Raw genomic sequence first — 23181 nt, 5'->3', positions numbered from 1 at the left:
AATCTGGAGTTTGATACTCCAGAGAATTATCACCCACTGGACATTTAGGTCTTCCACTATGGTGGTGCCAGATGGCTCAAGGTGCCAACTGGCTTGATGCGATTTTGTGATATTGGTACAGTAGAATTTAGGTTCAGCGTCCACATTTTAGCGTTATGAAATGTCTGAACAAGTCGCAGTGGTGTTCAAGGACAGTGTGTAGTTCGTGCAGCAAAGTACCGCTGCCATCCCTTGCTTAACGGAATTGTGACGCAAAGTATGCCTCATACCCCCTTTTCCCCAACCCCCGAATGCCCCTTTCTGTGCACTCTTGCAATTCTGCATCGAACCAGAAGAAAAGTCTCGAAATTCCTCGTGGCTATAAGGTTACCGAAATCTCAGCATGAACATATTATTTCGTGGATGATCGACAGCCCTCGAACACTGAGATAAAATAGCCTAGGCACTTCATATCCTGACCTTGATCACCTTACCTCGCTTTCGAACTATTGTTCCCTTCCTCCCTTATCTCCGGAGGGTGAATTGGCCCGTTGTCCTCGACGCTTCCTTATCTGGGCCACTATTAGTCTCATCTTTAGAAGCCCACCATACTCTCATCTTCCAACCCGTTTTAAGAGCTTCTCTCCCATCTGGGAATGGGACTGACGGTTAGTAATTTCTATGGAGGACCACGGGATGAGTATCTCGATGTTTGTCCTCAACAGAGGGAATTTGATAGACACCGGGGTGTCAGGCGACACCCAGACTCTCAACTACAAGGAGTGGGAGATCTTGATAGAGCCAGGCAATTCCTAGACTCGCTACTACAAAGAGAGGGCGAGTTTGATAGAGGCCAAGATGCCAGGCGGCAAGAGCGTATGCGGCAGACGGAGGCCTCATACGGCTTGCCGGACCCGCGATCAAGTACAAGCAATAGACCGCCCATAGCCCAATTAGATGCAGGATGTGTGGGACACGTTACGCCATCTGCAACAAACTCTGCACGACCAGGATGTTCGGACTCGGAGACAAAGATATGGCCGGGAGGTACCATGGCGCGAATGTATACATCCCTCTAAGTTCTAAGGGATATTCCTTCAGACACTTACAGTCTCTAGTGCAAACTCGACGTCAACAGAAGACTGGTTGGACCGGATGAATAGTCTTAATTATATTCTCAACGCAGAAGAGGGAGATGACTATACCAGAGTCAAGATTGCGGTTCTCGATACCGGCGTTGATCCAAGTAACGCTGCCGCTAGGTACATTAAAAGTTATAAAGACTACGTGAGCAGGAATGACAGCATAATGTGCGACAATACAGGACACGGGACGACCTCAGTAAACCTGGTCTTTAGTATATGTGAGTCAGCCGACATATACGCCGTCAGGATCTTCGAAAATGACAAGGCAAACGAGAATACTCGTGAGCTAGCCGCCGAGGTACGTTGTTTGAACTGATGGCTATTTAGGAAGCTATAGACTTATTATTGACGTTGTGTGCCTACACGCAGGCTATCGACTGGTGCATGACCGAGGAAATGGATATCATCTGCATGGCATGCGGTTTCTTTAGTAACTACGACACATTGCACGAAAAAGTCCGCCGGGCTTCCGAAAAGATGCTGATTATTGCAGCGCCGACCAACGATGGCAACGCAAGCGAGATTGCCTATCCAGCTGCTTACGGGGAGGTGTTATCCATGTTTTCGACTAATGGTGCAGTTAGAAAATCCCGTTTTAATCCATCCAATCCACCGGAAAAGTATAACCTCGCCATTCTTGGGGAAGATATAAAAACCCCCAGAGGCGAGTTGAATTGCGGGACGTCCTTCTCGACCGCCATTGCTGCCGGATTTACAGGCCGGTTGATGGACTTTTCAAGACACCACGACGCCAAGTGTCACATACAGAACGCTGAAAAGATGAAGAATAAGTCTTCTATGATTCAAGTCTTGTTGCATATACACGAGTGGGACGATCCGTACTACTGCATAAAGCCTTGGAAGCTATTACCGGAGGAACTGCGAAATAGGATTCCATTTACGATGTCAGACCTACCTTCTGACGAGGAAAAAAGGGGGGCAAGAAAACGTATCTGGCAAATGATCTCACTAGGCTGTTGGGATTAAACTTAAATGTTTAAAATATTCACCTTTACAATTGCTCCAACGAGCGGAGCAACATTGAGCAATTAATACCCATCCATAGTGACAAGAAATTGTTGTTTATCTCCATCGAACATTTCAGTTACATGCACATCATCCCCGTCTAAGCCCTCTTCAGCAAAGACAGCGTTAACATCGACCTTATTCACACCTGGCGCAAACACAGCCCCCCTCATCACAGGCTTTCGCGACAGATCGGAATGAAAAGGTCCCTTTGACACCTCTGTGAGGCGAATTGCCCAGACGAAATCATCCGCATGCTGCCCCGAGGTCTCAATCGCTATATTAGCCGTAAACCCGACTCTCGCCATTGCTCCCCCTGCACCCGCTGCGCTCCTAACAGGTTGTTAACTTGGAAAGATTGACCACCAATGGGGGAACTAGTCTGTGTACTCACCCGCCAGCTCCCCCATGTGCTCCAGATGTGCTTGTCTTCGTCCTCTCACTCTTGGCGCCGCGAGCAATCATCAGCCCGCTGATCATGTAGACCTTCCATGAGCCAAACGTTTTGTTCTTATCTATCCAAGCCGCCACCTGCGCAGACTTCCGACAAGCGTCAAGGTAGGTCAACGTCGGCTGCACAATCTGCGTTTCCAGCCTGTCAATTGCCCAGGTGTCGCCCATCATTTTCCGGAACACAACCCCAGCTTCGACTTTGACCGTCACGCCGGCCGCAGCGGCGATCGGGATCTCGCCCTGGGCGGCGGCCTCAGTTTCTTTCTCCGTCTTGTTAGAGAGCCAAAAGTTGACCGTTGTCGTGGAGAAGATGTGCATATTGCTTGGGAAGGGGGTTATTGCGTCCGAGTTGATCACCTCATCGACCGCTTTAGGACCCGGGATGAGATGACCCAGGCGGAGAGGCCCTTTGGCTTCTCCGTACGCCATGTTCCGGTCCGTGTATTTGGGCGCCGGGTAGTGGGTCTGACGGAGGACGAACCAACACTTGTCCATTTTAATGACGGTATTCTGGGCAGGCTCTTGACTTGTGGAAGAATGTGGACTTGAAGTTCCAAAGGAGTAGCTGATACTGAGAGGGAGCTTTCTTCGAGCAGGTATCATACGTCATTGCTACATAATGTTCGGTCACAATTGAAGCTATTTACATGGGACACTGACCGTGACCGCACACTTTCACTCAGTGCAGGTAACCGAGGTAGAAAGTTTTCAATGCAGGGCTACATTGGGTTGGCCAAGAGCGAGAAAGTCACTAATACCATCCAATATTAGATTCGACTAACATGCCCAGAGGCCAACATCCACACCTAGCTTGGGCTTATACTGTCGTGCCATATCGTGTACTGTACGTCGATTCACAGAGAATGCAAGACACAAATTCGGATATATTGTCGAGAACCCTCAAATGATCAATGAAAGGGTCTGTTAGTGCTGGGATTTCGACAAGCTGGGGCACCTATATGTAGTTTAAGCCCGTCTTGGTTGCTTCAAAGTTGCAATATTCAATGTTCCATACATGTTGCGGGGTTGAAACTGGCCACTGTTAAGCGCACTACTTCATCGCGCGAAATACGCACTGTCATATACTTTTGCCTGCGCATACGATAACCTGACCAGGATATCCCATCGTCTCAGTGAAGGGTGTCACTGATGTAGTGAATCCGGTGTGCCAATGCTACTGGAGATGTGAACGATGTGCTTTAGGATACGGCTGGCTAGAACGCTATTTGCCACCAGCTTATGTGGCTCCTTGCATTTAAAGCTCCATTGCACCTTTCCTTGTAGATCAAGGGGTCTCTATTGATATCGTTCAGTGGCGGCGGAGCAGCCAACAGATGAAGGCCAACAACCAACAAATCACCCACCCCCCCTCCCTTGCAATGTTCTATCCCTGTGTCACATCATGGCTATTTCCGTCGCACCATGTAAATTGTGGTTTGAAAATATTGATTCAGATTCAGATTCTCTGTGGTGCATGAGCCGGTTGTCGTTGTATAAGGCGTAAAACGTGCGATTGGACTGACATAGATATCTAACAAAAGGGGGCGGTAAAGGAAATGGCCAGTATTGCTCCATCTCTTCTTACCCTTGTCATTATCCATAGCATATTATTCGTATGTGATTTGTTGGATCGAATAATGGTAAGCCCGCCCCATACAGATTCTTATCTGGCAAGAATAATAATCCAACCAACATCCATCAGCGACGTGCACGTCCTTTTACATGTACCCAGACAGGACTACAATATCTACTAGATTAATAGCGAGTAAAGCAGTTGGCCGATGATGTCGTAGGATCATTACTCGCCATCTTATATCATACGGAGTGGCCGTGATATGAAAGTGCCCACCCTTGCGGGAGCCCGTACCCCTTCCTTCAATTGAATACAGTCCTATCAGACAATCTTGGCGTAGTATACTTTCTTCCTTCAATCTTCTCAAAGAATTTATTCCTTCAACTGTGATACTATCGTTATTATTTGTGCAGCCATGCAAAGTTACTATTGTATGCGAAAGATTGAATGAATACATATAGTCAGAAAGCTTCCATATACAGTGATAAACCTTTGTTTGTCCTTTACATAGACAGCCACCCCTAGGTTTTCTGACAGAGGATTTGTAACGAATATGGATTTCAAGCAATGCACAGCATCTTTTGAACATGGGGGTTTAAAAAGATGCAATTGAAAAAGCCAAAGCTAATGTGACTAGACGAGCTAATAGGGTAGCACGTAACATTTTGTCAGACGAGGCTGCGCCAATAGTGTCGCCAATAGAACATGTCGATATTCGATTGGCTATTGCTTGGTTAGGCAGCAAGGCAGGCAAGAGAAGAGCCCGACAAGCCATACCCTGGCAACAATTGATCTTGAGCATACTCACAAGCAAACTCTCTTCAACTTATCAGCTTTCCATTGCAGACTCGTCCAGGAATACATCATGGCATCTAAAAGCTTGAGTCATAATGATTACAGTGTTGGATGAATCTGCGCCTTATCAGAGGAGCGAACAGCCGCAACAGCAATGCTGGATGAGAAGCATGACCCAGTTCCGGTATCCAATCCGAACGACAACAACTCATATACCCTGGGGACTATCGGCAAGCATAATGTTGTCTTGGCCTGTCTGCCCGAAGGCGAGATAGGGACCAACTCTGCTGCGAGCGTAGCTATGCAGTTGGTCAGTACTTTCCCATCAATCAAGTTCGGTCTCATGGTTGGAATCGGCGGCGGTATCCCACCACACGTCCGACTGGGCGATATTGTTGTCAGCAAACCCGTTGGGCAATACCCGGGAGTCGTTCAATGGGATCTCGGCAAGGCTACTGAGAACGGCTTCGTGCGAACTGGGTCGTTGGACCGCCCTCCCAAGGTACTACTGTCAGCTTTGACGACGATGAAGACCAACCATGAAATGGAGGGACACAAAATATCTCAATTCCTAGAGGAACTTGCAAAAAAATGGCTTAGGTTGGCCTCCAAGTATACTTGGAATTATCGGCTCAAAGATACCCTGTTCGAACCAGAAAATACGGAACCCATCGATGATGGATTGCAAGCAATATCCACCAGGTTGCGTCACACAATAGCAGCCCAGATTAGTTATTTAACGGATGGTGAAGAGCCTGGGCGAGCCAAAAGGACCATTGATGTCAACACAGTTGTGATTGATGACCAAAGATTGCCCGGTGATCCAAAAATTCATTACGGATTGATTGCATCCGGAAACCAAGTTATTAAAGACAGTTTCACTAGAGATGAAATCAACAGGAGATTGGGCGGCCAAGTTCTCTGTCTTGAAATGGAAGCAGCAGGACTGATGAATAATTTCCCATGTCTTGTCATTCGAGGAATATCCGACTATGCAGACTCAAAAAAGAATGATCAGTGGCGGGGATATGCTGCAGCAATAGCTGCAGCATTTGCGAAGGAGTTTCTGCAGATAATACCGCCTGCTGTAATTGAGAAAGAACCTTCAGTGGGAGATGTTTTAAATAAAGGTTAGTCTCTATACCTCGTCTATTTACAAGAGAGGAATTAATAGCATATACAGTTCATGAAGAAATTGTTGCTACACGAACAGGTGTAGCCCAGCTTAAATCGAAATTAGACAGAGATGAAGACAAAGAAATACTTGACTGGCTTACGTCAATGGACTATGGCCCATTGCAAAGTAACCATTTAAAGACACACCAAAGTGGAACGGGACAATGGTTCCTTGACTTGAAAGAATTCCAACATTGGATTACGGGTAACAATCATATACTGTTTTGTCACGGCATTCCGGGATCAGGCAAAACTATTTTAACTTCTCTAACCATTAACCACCTCTTCTCCAAGTTTCGAGGAGGTCATGAGGTGGGCATGGCTTATATCTACTTCGATTACAAGCGAGTGGAAGAACAGAAACTTGAGAAGCTACTTGCAAGTTTGTTGAAACAGCTTGCGGGAAGTCTACCTTACCTCCCTGAGAGTACAAAGGAACTGTACAGACAGCATTCCATCACAAGGACGCGACCATCGCTTGCGGAGCTTATAACGGAATTTGAGTACATTATATCGCAATACTCAAAATTGTTTATCGTCCTTGATGCTCTCGACGAATGCCAATCCTCCGATTTAGTTCAATTTTTATCTAAACTCTCTAATCTTCAAAAGGACCACGTCGTCAACATTTTGGCAACCTCGAGACCTATTCCGATAATTGTGGATTGGTTCAGCAATGTCAATAGCACCAAACTTGAGATTCGCTCCGAAACGAGTGACATTACGAAGTATATAGAAGGCCATATAGGGTTGTTGCCCAATGTTGCCCAAAGAAACCTACCTCTAGCAGAAGAGATTAAGGTCGTCATTTCAGAAGCTGCCGATGGAATGTACGTGCAGAACTTTGAGCGAAATGTGCCTTACTGATGTAGTCTAGGTTTTTATTGGCAAAGATTTACCTTACCCTGCTTCAAGATAAGATGACAGTGAATGAGATACGAGAGCAATTAGGGGGCTTCAAATCACAGACTCAAGGCAAGCAGGACAACCAAAAAAGAGAAATACTCCGAGAAGCGTACGAGCAAGCAATCGAGAGAATCAATAGTCAAAAGGAAGGGCTTAGATTCCTCGCAATGCGAGTTCTAACTTGGGTTACGTTTGTTAAAAGGGAAATTACCATACTGGAGCTTCAACATGCCCTCGCAACGGAAGTTGGAACGCCTACTCTAAACCATGACTGCTTGCCAGACCTCAAGGATATAAGCTATGTTTGCTTGGGACTAGTCACTGTTGATGAATACAGCCACATAATTCGACTAGCACACTATACAGCACAGCAATATTTAGAGCGAACGCAAAATCGTTGGTCTTCCACCGCAAATGCCACCATCGCTAGATGCTGTCTTACCTATCTTTCATTCAACGCCTTTGGATCTGGGGCCTGCCTATCAGATGAGGAATTTGAAGACAGAGTCAAGTCTTTTCCATTGTATGATTATGCCGCTAATTGCTGGATGCATCATATTTCTCATGACGAAGAGCCAATCAAGGAGGTCATGTGTTTCCTTCAAAGCCAAACCAAAGTCGAGGCATCACTTCAAGCAATGAATGCCGTGAAACAACACTCCTTCCATAAAAATTACAGTCAAGAATTTCCATGGAACATGCCGATACTCCACTTAACTATTTATTTTAGGCTGGTACAAGTCATGAAATCGCTGCTTGAACGAGGCTATGACCCAGACTCAGAAGATAGTTCTGGGTGGTCCCCTTTAATCCGGGCCTCCTATTATGGACAAGAAGCTACAGCTAGGCTATTGATTGATGCTGGAGCAGCTCTTGAGGCAAAGGATGCGAGAACTGGAAGCACACCACTCATATGGGCTATCAAAGGGGGGCATATTGCGGTGGTCGAGCTCCTCCTCGATAGGGGAAGTAACGTTAATTCACAAGATCGCAGCGGCCTAACGCCGCTAGCTTTAGCTGCATTTTATGACCAAGAGACGATTGTCAAGTTGCTGCTCCGGAGTGGTGGTGGTATTGAGGACTGCAGTTCGGTGATAGTAGGAAAATTACTTGCCTGCAGTATATCACTTGAGGACCTTTCTAATTCCTTTTCCAACGGTTCCAATACTCAGCAGCAGAGAGAGAATGGCCACAATTTGTCTGCGAAGGGTAGCTCTCTCCGTCCGCTGCTTTCGTTAGCCGCTGAAAACGATCAACAGAGCTTTATCAAACTGCTTATCTGGACTGGGATGGCCAATCTGAACAAGGAAGACCCCCAAATAGGCATGACCGCATTGCATTGGGCTGCGAAGAAAGGGCATCTATCCATTGTCGAACGTTTGGCTAATGCTGGAGCTGATCTCGACGCTAAAGAGTCCCAATATGGACATACTCCTTTAGTATTAGCCATTCAGGAACAGCAGAATGATGTGGTTGAACTTCTATTGCGGAGAGGTGCCAACATACACGCGGTGGATAATCGCAACATGACCCCATTATTCTCTGCTGCCTGTAGAAACACTTGGGCAGTTCAACAATTGCTGGACAAAGGCGCCAATGTTAACGTTAGGGGAGCCGGGGGAATGACAACTCTCTATTCAGCTGCGTTCGTTGGAAATTTTGATGCCTTCATCCTGTTAGTTGAAAGAGGCGCCGATATTCATGTCAGATCTGCTTGGCTGTCCTCAATTTTTAACTTAACTGTCATGTTTGGAAGAACCGATGCCGTAAGGCTATTAGCTGAAAGAGGGGCAGATGTCAATACTAGAGACGGCGGCGATGGAACGAAGACGCCTATAATGGACGCTGCCCTCTATGGAAAAATTGATATAGTAAAACTGTTGGTGGAAAAGGGTGCTGATATTAATGCCAGAGATAGCAATGGTCGAACAGTCCTGCACTATGCTGCGCTAGGGGGACAGGCCACTATTATCCAAATATTAATAGATAATGGCGCCGACATCAACGCGAGAAATACAGTCGGTGATTCAGCGTTATCTATTGCCGTTCAAGGCGGCCGTGAAGTTGTCGTACGGCTAATGGCAGATATGGACGAAGTTGACCTCAACACACGAAATGCGAAGGGTATGTCGCCGATCTCTCTAGCGATAAGCTTAAAGAACACGAGTATCATGCATATTTTACTTCGAACAGGCAAGATTGCATGTACGCACCACGGTGGGGATTTACAATTGGCCGTAGAATATTGTGCGAATAAGAATATTAAATAGCAAAAGACAGCCTAGCCTAATAAATATCACGATGTCTAATTACAGCGGTGTTATAGTGGTTTGGGCAGACATGGTATGTATCTTGAGCTTCATTCTTTAATGGGCCGAGTTTCTTATATCTCAGATCAGTTATCGCTTTGACACAGTGGTGCTTCATTTGAAAACGCACCCTCAGGGCTTATGCTAGATCTGATGGAAGGAAAATATGTGCCAGGGTGATATCTCTGTAACGCCATCTGTATCATCAACTGGACGCCATCAGTCCAGCGTCTGAGCAGGTCTCCAACCAACCTAAACCAATTCAAACCAGATGGCCTTTTTCATCAACGAAGGATGGTAGTACTGGTGTACCGGTATTTGGCTCATCACTCCTCTCCTCCTCTTCATCCTAAGTAAGCATTCAGAGACTGATTCATGCTTATCCCGGGGTGTTCATATGTCCTACACCCATCATGTAGGCTATCAAAGCAGGCACGAAGCGGTGATCAAGCTGCTTGAAAAGGGAAGTGGTATGAATTCACGAGATCGTGCTGGCCAAACACCGTTCCCTGCAGCTGCACTTTCCGAAGACAAGACGTCTACTAAACTTCTATTCAAGAGCAGCGGTGTTTCCACCGCTGCGACAATTCGGCTCAAATACAATTACTTCCCTCATTTAAATTAAGCCAAACTTTCCCGCTCAGATAAGCAGTTTAATAAAGTCCAGCAGCCATCTTCGGTGTCTCCTGAATCTAGTGAACGGCGTCCATCACCCTCTGCATTTAAATCATCACAGTTCTCTATCAGCCGCCAAATCCCGACATCGCTTTCAGAATACTTATGCGACAGACAGCAAAACTAGCATGGCACCAATACATTCGGCCGCAAAGAAAGGGGATCTCACCCGTTTGCGGGCAATGATCGATGCCAAAGCCGACGTGGAGCAAAAGGATGAGGACACCGAGCAGACACCTCTTCAAACGGCGATTTATAACGGCTGCACCAGCGCGGTTGATCTCTTACTGTTGAAGGGCGCCAGCGTACACACGAGAGATCGCTGCGGCCAAACGCCTCTTTTCGCTGCTACTTCCGAGACCAACCTGGCGATAACTCAACTATTATTGGACAGAGGAGCCGACGTGAATGCTAGATGTCTTCTTGGATATACACCCATATTCAACTCTTGTCTCTTTGGAACTATGGAAACCACAAGACTGTTGATCGAGAGAGGTGCCGACATCAACGCCATAAGCGATTACGGCCAATCACCATTACTCCAAGCTATGGCCTCTGGGAATGGCGATATCATAAAACTGCTATTAGAGAGAGGCGCTGATGTTAACGTCCAGAATGACCTAGGAAACACACCCTTGGTTTTAGCTAGCTCTCGTCGACATTTCGATACCGCGAGGCTGTTGATTGAGAGAGGTGCAGATGTCAATGCCACAAACGATGACGGAGAATCGCCCATTGTTTCTGCTACTCTTTTCAACGATGTTAATTACTTGAAGCTGTTGGTTCGGAGAGGCGCGAATGTAAACGCCATATACCGTGGGGAATCGCTCTTGACTACAGCAGCGACGTGTAATCGGCCTGGGATTTTCAAAGCATTGGTAGATGGAGGCGCCGATGTCAACGCCAGAGATGCGAATGGGCGATCAGTCTTGTTTCATGCCATTGGGGCCCGGACCGATGGTGAAGCTGCGTTCCAGATGATCATGGAAATGGACGGGGTGGATTTCACCAGCCCAGATGCAAAGGGCATGACGCCGCTCGACTTTGCTGAACAGATGAACAACATCGAGGTCATACCTCATTTAATTCACAGGGATTTGTATCGTTCCAGACTAAGGTGGTTACGAGAGATGCGCAGAAATAGACAGTATTAACCAAGCAAAGAGGAAGTGGTTTCTAGCAGAGATAGACAGTATTAACCCAGCAAAGAGGAAGCGGTTTCTAGAATATACTTTGTCCCAGCGATAGCACGCACAGAGGATTTATAAGAACTTATCCCCGTCCCGTGCTGAGAATAAGCTTACCTGACCACCTGTTTATGCTACGGATGCAATGCAGCGCCGATCTTAGATAAACCACATGCCCATCTGCCTCTAAATCTCACCACGGCTGGTCAATGCCGAGCCCCCAACCCAGATCGGCATGAGTGAAAGCAGTCGACGGATGAACTGGTGTTCCCGCTTTCTGTGACAGCAACCCTAGTCTGCCGCCAATATTCCGAACAAGCCACGACTAGCCGGAATTAGTCGCCAGCTAGCATTAGTGTCTTGATGTCATCCATAGCTCAATGAGCTATATCATCATCAGATTGGCGAAAGAGAGCGTTATCTCTGAGCCTATTGGACGGGGAATTCGCACGGACAATCTCAAGCTCGGGACCGCGAATCAACCATCGTGAACGAACCCTGGCATCACGTCACTTCCGGTCATGCTTCGCGGCAAAAGCATATTCACACGGTCCAAGCTGAATCCTCGCTCTCTTGGCACGCACAGCCACCGATAGCATCGACTTCACGAATCCCGTAAGAGTCACCTCGCATTTCGCATTCTCCCCTGTACAAACTCGGGACCTGAGTTCCAGTCGCATATGTATCCATGGACGATCCGCCTCCGTATAACGACTCCAGCGAGGTCTACGGCCTTGGGCCTGGCACGCAAGACGATGTTCACTCACCGACAACGCTGTACGTCGCCGGCCGCTTCATCCACTCTACGGATCCCTGGGCGCCGCCTCTGTACGAACTCTCACATTCGGTCGGCTTCCTCAAGGACACGGATCGCAGCGTGCGCATCGAGAGGCTCGACTACTCCATAAAGCGACGAGACGGCGTGGCCCAGCTGGCAGCGCGGAAGAGGCACATCTATGACTTGAAGCATCCCCTGCTGGTCACGGGTCCGACATTTGCTTATCATGCGGAACCTACTTCGCGGCAGAGCCTATGCGCTTTTGGATTAGAAAAGTTTCGGCCAAAGAAACTGTCACCCACAAAAGGCTATCGCATTCGGCGCGCAACGCACTCGCATGACCATCAACAATTAGTGCGTCGGGATATTCTCTTTTCGGCTGTCCCCACCAAGGACAAGGCCGTTCGATACGAATGGAGCGATGCGGACGGTCAGCTTGTGGCACGAGAGGTGAATGGAAGCAATGTGATGACACTGGTTGTCAGTGCCATGATGGGCACTGGTGAGAGAGACGCGCTCGTTTCAGCGTGGATGTCGAGAGTGTGGGCAGAGCTTGCGAAGAAGACCGACCCATTTGGCTAAGAGGGCTGTATTAAGGGTAGTGAACCAGAATGAAGTTTGAGAAGTAACCAGCGGCTTTGAGGTAAGCTTTCTCTCAGCGACTTCAAAGCCGTGGAGCGGCGGTATTGACACGATCAGATGGGCCAACGCGATCATGATGTTATGAATTTGATGTATGATAGGCAATCTTAGTATATATCCCATAAGCTCACTTTCCCATCCTTGGCACCTGCTGCAATCCAGTGTGCTGTCTTTGCAAGTTGGAGTCTACGGTCTTTGACGCTCATTCCGGGTCCCTTTATCAGGCTCGTTGCTTCTTGCGCATTATTGGATGATGTTTGCGGTGACGCACCAGTGGCCTCTTTAACAATACTCTCCGTTGGTTGCTCGGACGGAGTAGGCTTGGCGATTTCGGGGGGATTTGATGAAGGACTTGCATCATCAACAGTGGCAAAAGCGACGGCATACGCCCCGACTTTATGCCAACTTAGCACGGCCAGCTCCTTGAGAGTCTTGGCCGAATATATACGTATCTTGGAATCCCATCCAGCGGTGGCAAACAACTTGCCATCAGATCTGACTTTGAGGTTTTGTTGGCCAGAGTGCTTTGTATTAATCACTTTGAGCGGATGCTCCCATTCTTTCAGCTTCTTGCGCCTTGAGCTAGTTTCTGAAGCAGAAGCAGCTCTTAACCCCGCCGAGAGGAGGGAGTTTCCCGTATTACTTTGATGAGGCTCAATTACCTCTGTAACCCTTTGATCAGGCTCAAAGTCAGCATCCACCTCTTGCTGGGAGATCGGGATAGGATGCTTCGCTATCAGTGCGTCTGCTGCTGATGTGAAGAAGTATTCTCGATTCGGATGAACATCTATAGATAGAATCGGTTGTGTATGTGCCTGAGATCGATAGGTCATCGTCCAAGACCCATCAGAGCCCAGACGGTGTACAGAAACAAACCCGTTTTCAAAAGCCGCCGCTAGTGTCAGACACCCATGGTGATGAAAAAGCGACAGACTCATGGCCATGCCATTTTTTTGACTCGATTTGATAGTGTGAATCCTGTCTTGGCTTGGGAGGGTGTAGATGTCAATCTTCAAATTTCGTCAGTCAGACGCAGACGCAACGCCATGCCAAATACCGCGGCTACTTACGGCTTCAGACGCCAGCGTATTGGGTACGGCGATGGTGACTTCTGCTGTTGGTGCGGCCTCTTCGAGAGAGCCCTGCGCAGCGTCACTGAGACAGGCGGCAAATGAGCAAAAGTTCATTGTGTTCACCTCCAATAGATGAAGCACCCATGGCTGGGGGCGTGGCGTGGGGGTGTCCTCCAGGGGCAGACAAACGCTGAGCCGACCCTCGTCCTCCTCTCTAATCTTCCACACAATAAGCTTGTGGTCGCGGCCATGGCTATGGGAATCTGATCAGTAACAAATCTGATTTCATGCCCGCTAAGAGCAAAAACATACGTGATGATCTTGTCGCGACCCCACCCTTTTATCCCGAGAATTGCTTTCTCATGAGCCCTCCAAACGGCCCTTGGCCGCATAATGGTGAGGTCCCATAGCACAACCCAGCCCTCCGCATCGCCCGTCGCAAGGCGCTCGTTGTGTCTCACGAAGGCGGCAGCATGGATCTGGGCCTTGTGCCCTCGTAATATCGCTTTTGGCGACGGCGTTGATTCAGCCATGTTTTTTCCCCGCCTTTTCAGCCAGTTGATCACTGCTCATCAGCTGAAACATTGCTACCCTAGAAAAACAGGACACTCCATGAGTACGAAAAGAGCGTCTGTTTAAAAGTCGGCCATGATGCGTTGGATTATGGCAGAGGACGAAGAACACAAGTCGAAGAGGCGCCGAGTGATACAGAGCAAGTTGTTATCAGTCACGTGCATAGCCGTCGTACATCTCCCACCAGTTCTCTTAAGCAACCTTCCGCTTCTCTACACTTCACAAACTCCCCCTCTCAACTACCTATTTATCCCTCCAGGCACGCAAGTGACACTAAGATGTGATTAAAATGCTCCAACGCGTGGGGGAAATGAGCAGAGGTTAAATGAACGTCATCCAGGGCCCGTGACCGGCAACCTACAGGCTGCTCCCATGCTGCGTCACCTCCCAAGTCTCAGACTCTTGCTACCTCAATAAGCCATCTTTCATCTCTTTGGCCACAGCAAGCGATGATCCTTATCCCGGGAGGTACCACTATCACAAAGCATCTCATGAAATTACTTCATTTCTGCCTGCCCCTTCTGAGACATGCATGCGAACCTTGGGAGCTGAGTACCAGCCTTGGTGATTCCGGATTGGTCTATGCCACGAGCCAGCTTCGTCAGACTCTGCCGATAAGACTACTCTTTTTGCCTCGAGGCCTCCGCATGGATGGGAAAGAGGGGAACGCCGACACCTCTCATAGGGCAAATCTATGTATGCTGGTCACCTCCATGTTTAATTGGCATGGCTCTTCCTGATCCAAAAAGACCTCGTGGGCTAGTAGCTCGTCTGATTTTGGAGCAAGCCACCGCCACGGTTTTTCAGCAAGTCAGTCCACTGGGCAATTCAAGACGGATGCCTGAACGCCTTGCGCAGGCTCGGCAAACGTCGCATCTGCTTTATACATCCTACTAGCTCACATTCTCCAAGATATGAAATCCTACTGGCAGCAACTCACAATAAGTCGGGCAGCAAGGAGAGATGTCTTGGAAGGTGATGGATCAGCCGAAGATGCTGCGTTGCGGCCTTAACCCCCGCGTGTCTCAAAACACACTTCGGAAGCGGTATTGGGAACTAGCATCTCCAGTGCACCCTGCTGCGAGAGCTGAGGTCGTAGTCCTTCGGTCAGCCCGCATCTCCAAGGCCACGGGGCCTTCACCAGCTGGACGTATGCAGAATACGCCATCTGTTGTTTTGAAGGGGCGTTTATCATTGCTCAATGCTGCGGGTCAACACGGCTGTGTGCACTCGTATCGGCAGGTTGGCAGAAACATCAAATATGCAGACGGCCTTGAATTCAGACCGAGAGGTATTACCCAAATGCTTCATTGTGTGCAATTTCGATGGTCTCACTCGAGTTAGCAATTACCGCCTTTAATCATTCATGTTTTACCGCAATATGAGGGGACTAGATTGCTGCCAGCCAGAAGTGGATAAGACTAGCCACTTCTTGAGTATGCATCATGCTTTGACAGTCTCTCAGGCCTCCTGGACATATGCTCTTTGTGTTCTGTACGAGTCCAAGGCAGATGCTACTGCTGCAATGCTGGGGGGCTCATACCCATCCCACACGAACTTGCCACTTCCCTCGACCTCGCCAAGGATACGGCCCGGTGTCCCTAGACGCCACGCTCTGGTTAATATCGGCCGCATTATAAACAAGGTTCTCTCCGGATTGTAGTCATCAGACTGTTTATATTCCAAATTCGGTATCTCGAGGTCCCCGTAGTCCTAAATTGTCAATGTTGGTGCTACGAAGACTTGGTGGTGTAAATCTTTCACGCACTGGCTTACACCCTTGCTCTGTGGTTCCATCTGCACATTCTCCTCAATTGTTGTAGCCTCTACTCGGCAAGACAGACGCCAAAACATCTCGTATCACCGTCACAAACGCTAATGCAATCTGGCCTGGGTTAAACAGCAGCAACATGTCATAACCTCCAAACTCTTTTTGCACAGCATTCAATGACGATTCATCCGTTGTTGATAGAGGCGGTCCTATACCAACGGCTACCTGCTCCAACCCGCTATCAAAGAGGTAGCGTCCGAATACTACGCTGGCAGCAAGTCTCTGCACAAGCATTCTATAGACGAGATTGTTCACCGCAAGACGCAGAGCAGCACTTGACTTGGATGAACTTGATCACCTTGGGATTATTTACTGCTTGAAACTTTCTCCTACACTTTGGATCAGCTAATCACACCGATACTGCTCATGAAGCATGGTTTCAAACTTAAAATTGCAGCAGTAATAGCATCAAACGTACACCAACCCTTCTTTCTTTGGGAAGCAGTATAACTTCGTCCTTCGACTTATTCGAGCCGGAGATTACTAACAGGTATGGCAGAATACCCTCTGGAGGGCAATGCAAAGACTGACTTGCCACTAGTCCTCTAAGAACTAACCTGCCAGGAGATTCTGCTAATACGGGCTTTCAATCTTGGGAGCATCACCAAATCAGCAGCCTCGATTCCATTCCCTTCGACAAAGCTAGCTATGCACGCTGAATATTCCGGCATATATCCATACCACAGACCGATGCCAACGGTAAAGTCTGCAATGAAAGGCATCTACCCACCTGTTTTGCCCGATTCCAAGCCCGCGTCCAAGCCAAAGAGAGTGCGCACCGGCTGCCTAACATGTCGAGATCGGCATCTCAAATGCGACGAGTCAGTACCGGCTTGCCGAAATTGTGAAAAGGGTGGCCGGAAATGTATACGTGGCATTCGACTCAATTTCTCAAATGTCACGATCCATGATTCATCTTACTTGGTCCCATTTGGTCCCTGTAATTGTATGGTCGAGTCTACTCAACTATTGTCTTTGATTCTAGGCTGATATATACATCTAGTCCTATTTCAAGATGATTCTCGACGTATCGCTTCGGAGTATGAAGGGGGGTCGAACAGATACGCAGATACTGCCCATAGCCAAGCCACTAGTCACAACATGATGGCCCAGACGCAATCCCCAAGTCCAGATCCAGGACCATCCGACCATGTTCTTCAAGGGCATATATGGCACGTCTATATCTCACCAGAAGGCTCAAACACAACGAGGAGCATATATAGCGACAGTTTGATACTACAAGCTACTGAATGGCGAAAAGAAGGCGAAGTCGAATCAGGGCCAATGAGCTTGTCCGAAGTTGAAGACAGATCGAATGTTAGTGAGCCAATTGAGGATGACAGCGTCGTCTGTCCAACAACTACGCCAGCTACCTCTGAGCGCGAGTTCCTTGACATGCCCGAGCACGTTCGATATATGCAAATTTACGTGGAAGAAGTTGCGATATGGATGGATTCATTCAACAAAGGGAAATACTTTAGCGAGTGTCTTCCGTACAGAGCACTCGACTCTCCTCTGCTGCTCTATTCCCTCTTGGCCTGTGGGATTCGACGCTTGTCACAACGCCACCCCAACATGGGTGACACAGCTGCAGCATATTACAGCACAGCGAATATGCAGCTATTTCGCTATCACGAGAATCCAGAGCGCAACATAGAAGAGTGCTCGATTGTAGCGGTCATTCTCAAACTTTACAACATCATGTTCAGAGAAGGGCCGCAGAGTGGGGGGCATAGTCCTGCCGTACTCAACTCTATCATCAGCGAGAGCCAGTGGAATGCAGAGAGCGATGGCATCGGATCAGCATGCTTCTGGTTAAATGCTTATTTAGACATTGTGGGCAGCCTGGAGGCAGGCTACTGTCTCTTTGTTGACTCATGGAGTGTTAATATGGACATGCCTAGCGACAGCAGCGAAGTTATGACACATGGTGGCGAAGATTTGTGGGTGCAAAGGATACTCTTCATATTAGCCAAGGTTATAAGCTACAGACTGTGTGTTTTGTCATTTACGGATATAGATTTGCTGGAGAACAGGACCCTGGAGAATCTTTTGCCGGAATGGAAGCGTCTGAAGCAGCTCTGCGATCAATGGAACGACGCATGCCCGAGGAACATGCGTCCATTGGGATACATGTACCCCGATCAGACAGAAAATAATTCTGCCTTTCCGAAAGCATGGTAAGTTTGACGTGAATCTCTTATACGATGATGGGAACTTGAGAGCTGATCTCCTTTTGACTAGGCTTCCCAAACGAGAGGCAGTTTTTTGTCGTCTTCTATACCACACCGCACAGTCGATACTCACCCAGACACATCCCATGGAGCAAACCATGCTGTCGGAGGAAATGATTGCGCTTCAGCTGCATCATGCTCGTGAAGCATGTGGGATTGTAGCACACACCGAGGATCGCTGTCTGGGCCCGATATCCGTACAGTCGCTTTTGATTGCTTTGGGCGCCTTGACGGAAGACAAAGAGCGGATGGAAGTTGTGAATGTCTTGCAGAAAATGAAGGCCCAAGTCGAATATCCGCAGTGAGATGTTGAGGACTACCTTGGGCTTGGATGGTACTTGGCTTCGCTGAGGTAGTGGGCATAGGTGGTACGAGCTCTGATAAATTACAAATCTACAAAGTTTTATGCCTCGAGATTGTTTGAATAACGGCTCTATCATCTACATCGCTAGAAATATGACCAGATATCATCCAAGCAGAACCAGTAGTAATCCACGTAGCACTTTGCCAATACACAGTTTTATCTCGCTCTGTCATGACGATGAGCCTCCCTGCGTAAAGTTCATGCTATAGCCTCCAGTCTTCTCATCCTTGACCATTTGGAAATTGTTTGTGCTCAGTCCAAATGGCTTGAGGATACCATCGCCAAGACTACGCAGCTTCCCCCACATTTCCGACATTTCGGCCTCCTGAGCAGCCTTTGTTCGCGGCGGCAACGCCTTGAGCTGCGTCCGAACGGTGCGCTGATCAGCCGGTGTCAGCCCAGGCATTTGAGAGAGCGTGCGGTAGTCTTCTTCCGCGCCAGCTAGGTTCGACCACCCGCCGGCTTCAGAACGGGCTCGAGCACGTCGAAGCAGCGCCTTGGTGCGGATGCGGAGGATGTCTGCTTTGCGATTCTCTAGGGCTACCTGCTCGGGGGTTGGTTCGGGGGCGGGCATGGGTGCGGAGCGAGCTGCACCTGAGCTGACGATTTCTTCTTCGACCTCGTCGTCTTCTTCGGTGGCTTTTGTCTCTGGCTTGTTTGATGTGTCGTCTTCTTTGGTGTCGGCCTTTGGATCATTTGGACTTGACTCGGTTTCAAGCTTTGCCAAGCCGTCGAGGGCATCTGATGCGGCCTTTATTGCTTCTTTCCACTGTTCGATTTTCAAGTGGCATGCGGCAATGTTGCTCTGTAGAACGGCACGCTCATAGTGGAGGTAGTTGGGACATGATGCAATGGCATCGTCGTATCTGGAGAGAGCATTGTGGTAGTCTTTGGAGGTGAAAAGGGAATTGGCGTCAGCCTTGATGGCGTGAGATTCTTTGAGGAGTGCCTAGAATGAAAGAGATTGAATGAGCATTTTGATAGTTTTAGGATGATATGAGATCCATTTGAAAGAGAGATGGCTCATGTTGTGAAGGGCATTCCGGATAGGGTGAGCGTAGATGGTGTGAGGCAAGCTCTGAGATTAAATCGGGAAGAAATAGGAACTGGTTGTATTTTTGTATGCATGCGCGATGAAATGATACAGGTAGTTCATAGGCTTCTCCAAATGTGATGGAGAAAATAAAATACAGCTCAACATTAGAAACAAAAGCCCGATATAAGGAGGTGAGATGCGATATCTGAGCCTAACCATGACATAAACGACACTAGTCTGTACTTACTGCTTCCTCTTCAGGGGAGAATTTCACCACTTCCGGCTCATCGTCGGGCTTCTCTTTCTGAGACACTTCTTTTGTATTTGTTGGGGCTTTGTCTTTGTCACTCATGTTTGGGCGGCGTATGGCTTTAATGTGTTGAATGGCAGCGAGGAATGGATGAGATTATGAATATTGAACATGGAGGCTACGGGATGAGGCGTGGCTAGTGGGGGAAGTGGCATGTATGTGATTACGTCAGCGAGCTGGAGGAGAATTTTCAGTGAACTTTTCCGGAGTGCAATACAATGTACTTGGTTAGGAGGTACCTAAGTTGCTAAGGGAGGTATCATTGGCTATCAAGACTTCTCCATTGGCAGATTCACCTTGTATAAGCTCATCATAAACTGAGAGCATGTCAATCAACAATAGGCTAAAGAGCCAACTCTTAGTTATGAGACGATGCCCCCCATCAATTCATGAAAAGACGGGCTGCAGAAGGAGTCATTCGGCGAGTCCCGATACTGAAAGCGCCCCGCCCCCACTTCGGCCAGCGAAGATCAGAGGCTTTGATCGATACATAAAACCGCGGCCACTCGCCAACGCGCAGGAGAAGAAAAAAAAAAGGTGGCGAGGATAAAGAGCATCTTTCGATCTCTCAGCCTCGCTCAACAAACCTCTTTCACCTACACCTACCTCGTGTCTAATCACCCTCACCCTCATTTTTAAACCCTTTGGAACTCCAAGATCCAGCTTCTGCCCCTCTCTGAAAATGGCGCCTCGAACTGAGTATGTCTCCATCTCTCGTTCTCATCGGATCGACTGAATGCTAAACCACGGCCAGCTTCCCCCCCGTGAGAGCCTGTCTCTTCGACATGGACGGCCTCCTTCTCGACACCGAGGACATTTACACTCTCTGCGTCAATCTCATCCTGGACAAGTACTCTCGCCCTTCTCTGCCCTGGTCCATCAAGGCCCAGCTTCAGGGCCGCCCTGGTCCCTCCGCCAACAAGATCTTCTTGGACTGGGCTCAGCTCCCCATCTCGTCAGACGAATTCGCAGCTGAAAACGCTGCCCTGCATCAGAAGCTCTTCCCTGGCACCAAGCCTCTGCCTGGCGTCCCTGAGCTGCTCACCAGCCTGGTCCGCACGCAGGAGGCTGGTATTGAGACACCCCCCGTGCACATTGCTCTGGCCACGAGCTCGCACCTGGGCAACTTCAAGCTCAAGACGAACCATCTCTCCGATCTTTTCTCCGTCTTCCCTGCTAATCGCCGCGTTGTGGGCGATGACACCCGCCTCACGCCTGGTCGCGGAAAGCCTCTCCCAGATATCTTCCTCCTCGCTCTTAAGACCATCAATGATTCGCTGCCCGAGGGAGAAGCTCCCATCAAGCCTGAGGAATGCCTCGTCTTTGAAGATTCCGTCCCCGGCGTCGAAGCTGGCCGCCGTGCTGGCATGCGTGTCATCTGGTGCCCCCACCCGATGCTGAAGAAGGAGTACGCCGGCCGCGAGGAGGAAGTCCTTGCTGGCCGAACTGGTGAGGCTGGACAGGTCGATCTGCACCAGGTTGGTGAGTTGGGCGACGGCTGGGCTGAGTACCTTGTCAGCCTGGAGAACTTCCCGTATGAGAAGTATGGCATGGTGATTCCGCCTGTTAAAGCGTAAAGAGGGGATCTATATGGATGATCTATTTGGCAGCTGAGATGCTGCAACATCCTTTTTCCTTTTGCTTTTCTTTTTTCGAATTTTTTCAACTTTTTAAAATGGACAAACGAGCCGCCTTGTTCCTAGAACGAAGATACAACTACTTTCCAAATTATGGCGACTGCAAGATATAAACCAATGACATGACGAGAAACAGCTTGGAGGAAACAAGTAACGAGAGATGCCGGTGAAATAGACTTGAAGAAATGGGTTTCCAATATCCAGATTGCGAGATAGAAAGTTCTTCTCAATAGCCGCTGAGCACTCAACATAGAACACCAAAACCATAGGGTACCTAGTACAAATAAGAGGATATTCAACTCTATTAGCCTCCTTGGTGCTTTTCTCTAACGAATCTTTAATCAAGTGCTGCTATAAACAAGAGCAATTTTTCCAAATAGAGCGTAGCCAGCGATCTCGGTGAGACATTGGCAAAATACTTGGCATATTGAGTAAAGAGGAAGTCACCTGCGTGACGTAATATACCACGGCATCTACATCAACACATGCGCAGGAATTCGTCTACTACGCATTTACACCTCAATCCTCCAAAAAAGCCTCTTCTTGCTGTCATTCAACTACGCATCACTGACATCAATATTACATCTAAATAAACTCACCACAAAAAGAAAGTAGAACAACTAAAAATAAAATGGCTACTCCCTTTTCCCTCACGCAAGCAATCCTCATCTCCGATCCCCTCGCCTACAAATCAGCCACTCAGTCCCCGTTCCTCGCCCACGCTGCTCAAGGCCGCCTCTCCAAAAGCGTTCTTGGCCAATGGCTCGCCAATGACCGGCTGTATATTCATGCATACATCCGTGGCGTGGGCCGTCTGCTGAGCTTTCTGCAGCTGCCTGAGGTGGTGATCCCTCCTCGTGATGAAGCTGCCGAGAGGAAATATTCGCCAAACGAAAAGCTGCTTCACTGGATGATTGACGCACTGGTCAACATCCGTCGAGAAGAGGATTTCTTCGTCCGCACCGCGGGCAAGTACGGCATCGACGTGAATCTACCTGCTGGCGCTGACGGCTGTGTTGCCGCCAGCTCCAAGCTCGAGGGCCTGCGCCGTTTCGAAGCCCTCTTCGACGGCATCTCTCCCAACAGCGACGAGGGCGTGCTTCTTCCCTGGCTCGAAGCCGCCATCATCTTCTGGGCAACGGAAAAATGCTACCTTGACGCCTGGTCCGGTGCCGCAGCCCGGCTCTCCACTCCCTCAGACAGCGAAGAAGACGCCGATGGCGGGGCTCTCAGGCGGGAATTCATTCCGAACTGGAGCTCCAAGGAGTTTGCGCAGTTTGTCGACCAGCTGGGCGAGATCATCGACTCTGCGGTGCAGCGGGAGATGGAGCTGCGTCGGGACGCGGACGAGGTTGTCAAGACGGTGTTGTTGGACAGAGCATTGGCAAAGTGGCACGAGGTGTTGGCGGCGGAGAATGCGTTTTGGCCGGCGATGGAGGCGTGACTTTGAGCGTACGAGCACCTGATTCGACTGAGCTG

The 23181-nt window shown here is 48.7% G+C and overlaps 9 protein-coding genes across 9 annotated transcripts; 6 read left to right on the top strand and 3 right to left on the bottom strand.

Annotated features, from left to right (window-relative positions):
- Nucleotides 1-1031: 1031 nt before the first annotated feature.
- On the top strand, nucleotides 1032-2111 carry TRIVIDRAFT_219820 (uncharacterized protein; the record flags this gene model as incomplete). Its single annotated transcript, XM_014103101.1, has 3 exons — nucleotides 1032-1042; nucleotides 1098-1422; nucleotides 1494-2111. 3 exons carry the CDS (start codon nucleotides 1032-1034, stop codon nucleotides 2109-2111), a joined length of 954 nt encoding a protein of 317 aa, XP_013958576.1.
- A 62-nt stretch (nucleotides 2112-2173) lies between these two features.
- TRIVIDRAFT_30927 (uncharacterized protein) lies at nucleotides 2174-3098 on the bottom strand (the record flags this gene model as incomplete). Its single annotated transcript, XM_014103100.1, has 2 exons — nucleotides 2174-2450; nucleotides 2545-3098. 2 exons carry the CDS (start codon nucleotides 3096-3098, stop codon nucleotides 2174-2176), a joined length of 831 nt encoding a protein of 276 aa, XP_013958575.1.
- Nucleotides 3099-5086: 1988 nt separating this feature from the next.
- TRIVIDRAFT_112473 (uncharacterized protein) lies at nucleotides 5087-10747 on the top strand (the record flags this gene model as incomplete). Its single annotated transcript, XM_014103099.1, has 7 exons — nucleotides 5087-5673; nucleotides 5704-6101; nucleotides 6155-6977; nucleotides 7025-8121; nucleotides 8365-8547; nucleotides 8842-9149; nucleotides 10529-10747. Coding segments are annotated over 7 exons (3615 nt in total), but the record flags the coding sequence as incomplete, so codon positions are not given.
- A 1165-nt stretch (nucleotides 10748-11912) lies between these two features.
- On the top strand, nucleotides 11913-12584 carry TRIVIDRAFT_61157 (uncharacterized protein; the record flags this gene model as incomplete). Its single annotated transcript, XM_014103098.1, has 1 exon — nucleotides 11913-12584. The coding sequence occupies one exon, from the start codon at nucleotides 11913-11915 to the stop codon at nucleotides 12582-12584; it is 672 nt and encodes a 223-aa protein (XP_013958573.1).
- A 167-nt stretch (nucleotides 12585-12751) lies between these two features.
- On the bottom strand, nucleotides 12752-14250 carry TRIVIDRAFT_145760 (uncharacterized protein; the record flags this gene model as incomplete). Its single annotated transcript, XM_014103097.1, has 4 exons — nucleotides 12752-13210; nucleotides 13346-13654; nucleotides 13715-13970; nucleotides 14030-14250. The coding sequence occupies 4 exons, from the start codon at nucleotides 14248-14250 to the stop codon at nucleotides 12752-12754; spliced, it is 1245 nt and encodes a 414-aa protein (XP_013958572.1).
- Nucleotides 14251-16859: 2609 nt separating this feature from the next.
- TRIVIDRAFT_133401 (uncharacterized protein) lies at nucleotides 16860-18624 on the top strand (the record flags this gene model as incomplete). Its single annotated transcript, XM_014103096.1, has 4 exons — nucleotides 16860-17067; nucleotides 17125-17349; nucleotides 17491-18301; nucleotides 18366-18624. Coding segments are annotated over 4 exons (1503 nt in total), but the record flags the coding sequence as incomplete, so codon positions are not given.
- Nucleotides 18625-18888: 264 nt separating this feature from the next.
- Nucleotides 18889-20107, bottom strand: TRIVIDRAFT_145502 (uncharacterized protein; the record flags this gene model as incomplete). Its single annotated transcript, XM_014103095.1, has 2 exons — nucleotides 18889-19638; nucleotides 20003-20107. The coding sequence occupies 2 exons, from the start codon at nucleotides 20105-20107 to the stop codon at nucleotides 18889-18891; spliced, it is 855 nt and encodes a 284-aa protein (XP_013958570.1).
- A 509-nt stretch (nucleotides 20108-20616) lies between these two features.
- TRIVIDRAFT_229834 (uncharacterized protein) lies at nucleotides 20617-22008 on the top strand (the record flags this gene model as incomplete). The annotated part of the gene is made up of 2 exons (XM_014103094.1): nucleotides 20617-20764; nucleotides 20820-22008. The coding sequence occupies 2 exons, from the start codon at nucleotides 20748-20750 to the stop codon at nucleotides 21640-21642; spliced, it is 840 nt and encodes a 279-aa protein (XP_013958569.1).
- A 325-nt stretch (nucleotides 22009-22333) lies between these two features.
- On the top strand, nucleotides 22334-23146 carry TRIVIDRAFT_146702 (uncharacterized protein; the record flags this gene model as incomplete). The annotated part of the gene is made up of 1 exon (XM_014103093.1): nucleotides 22334-23146. The coding sequence occupies one exon, from the start codon at nucleotides 22334-22336 to the stop codon at nucleotides 23144-23146; it is 813 nt and encodes a 270-aa protein (XP_013958568.1).
- Between the last annotated feature and the right edge of the window lie 35 nt (nucleotides 23147-23181).

Source organism: Trichoderma virens (genome assembly GCF_000170995.1).
Source record: "Trichoderma virens Gv29-8 chromosome Unknown TRIVIscaffold_4, whole genome shotgun sequence".
Taxonomy (NCBI): domain Eukaryota; kingdom Fungi; phylum Ascomycota; class Sordariomycetes; order Hypocreales; family Hypocreaceae; genus Trichoderma; species Trichoderma virens.
This window is presented reverse-complemented; position numbering and strand designations above follow the sequence as displayed.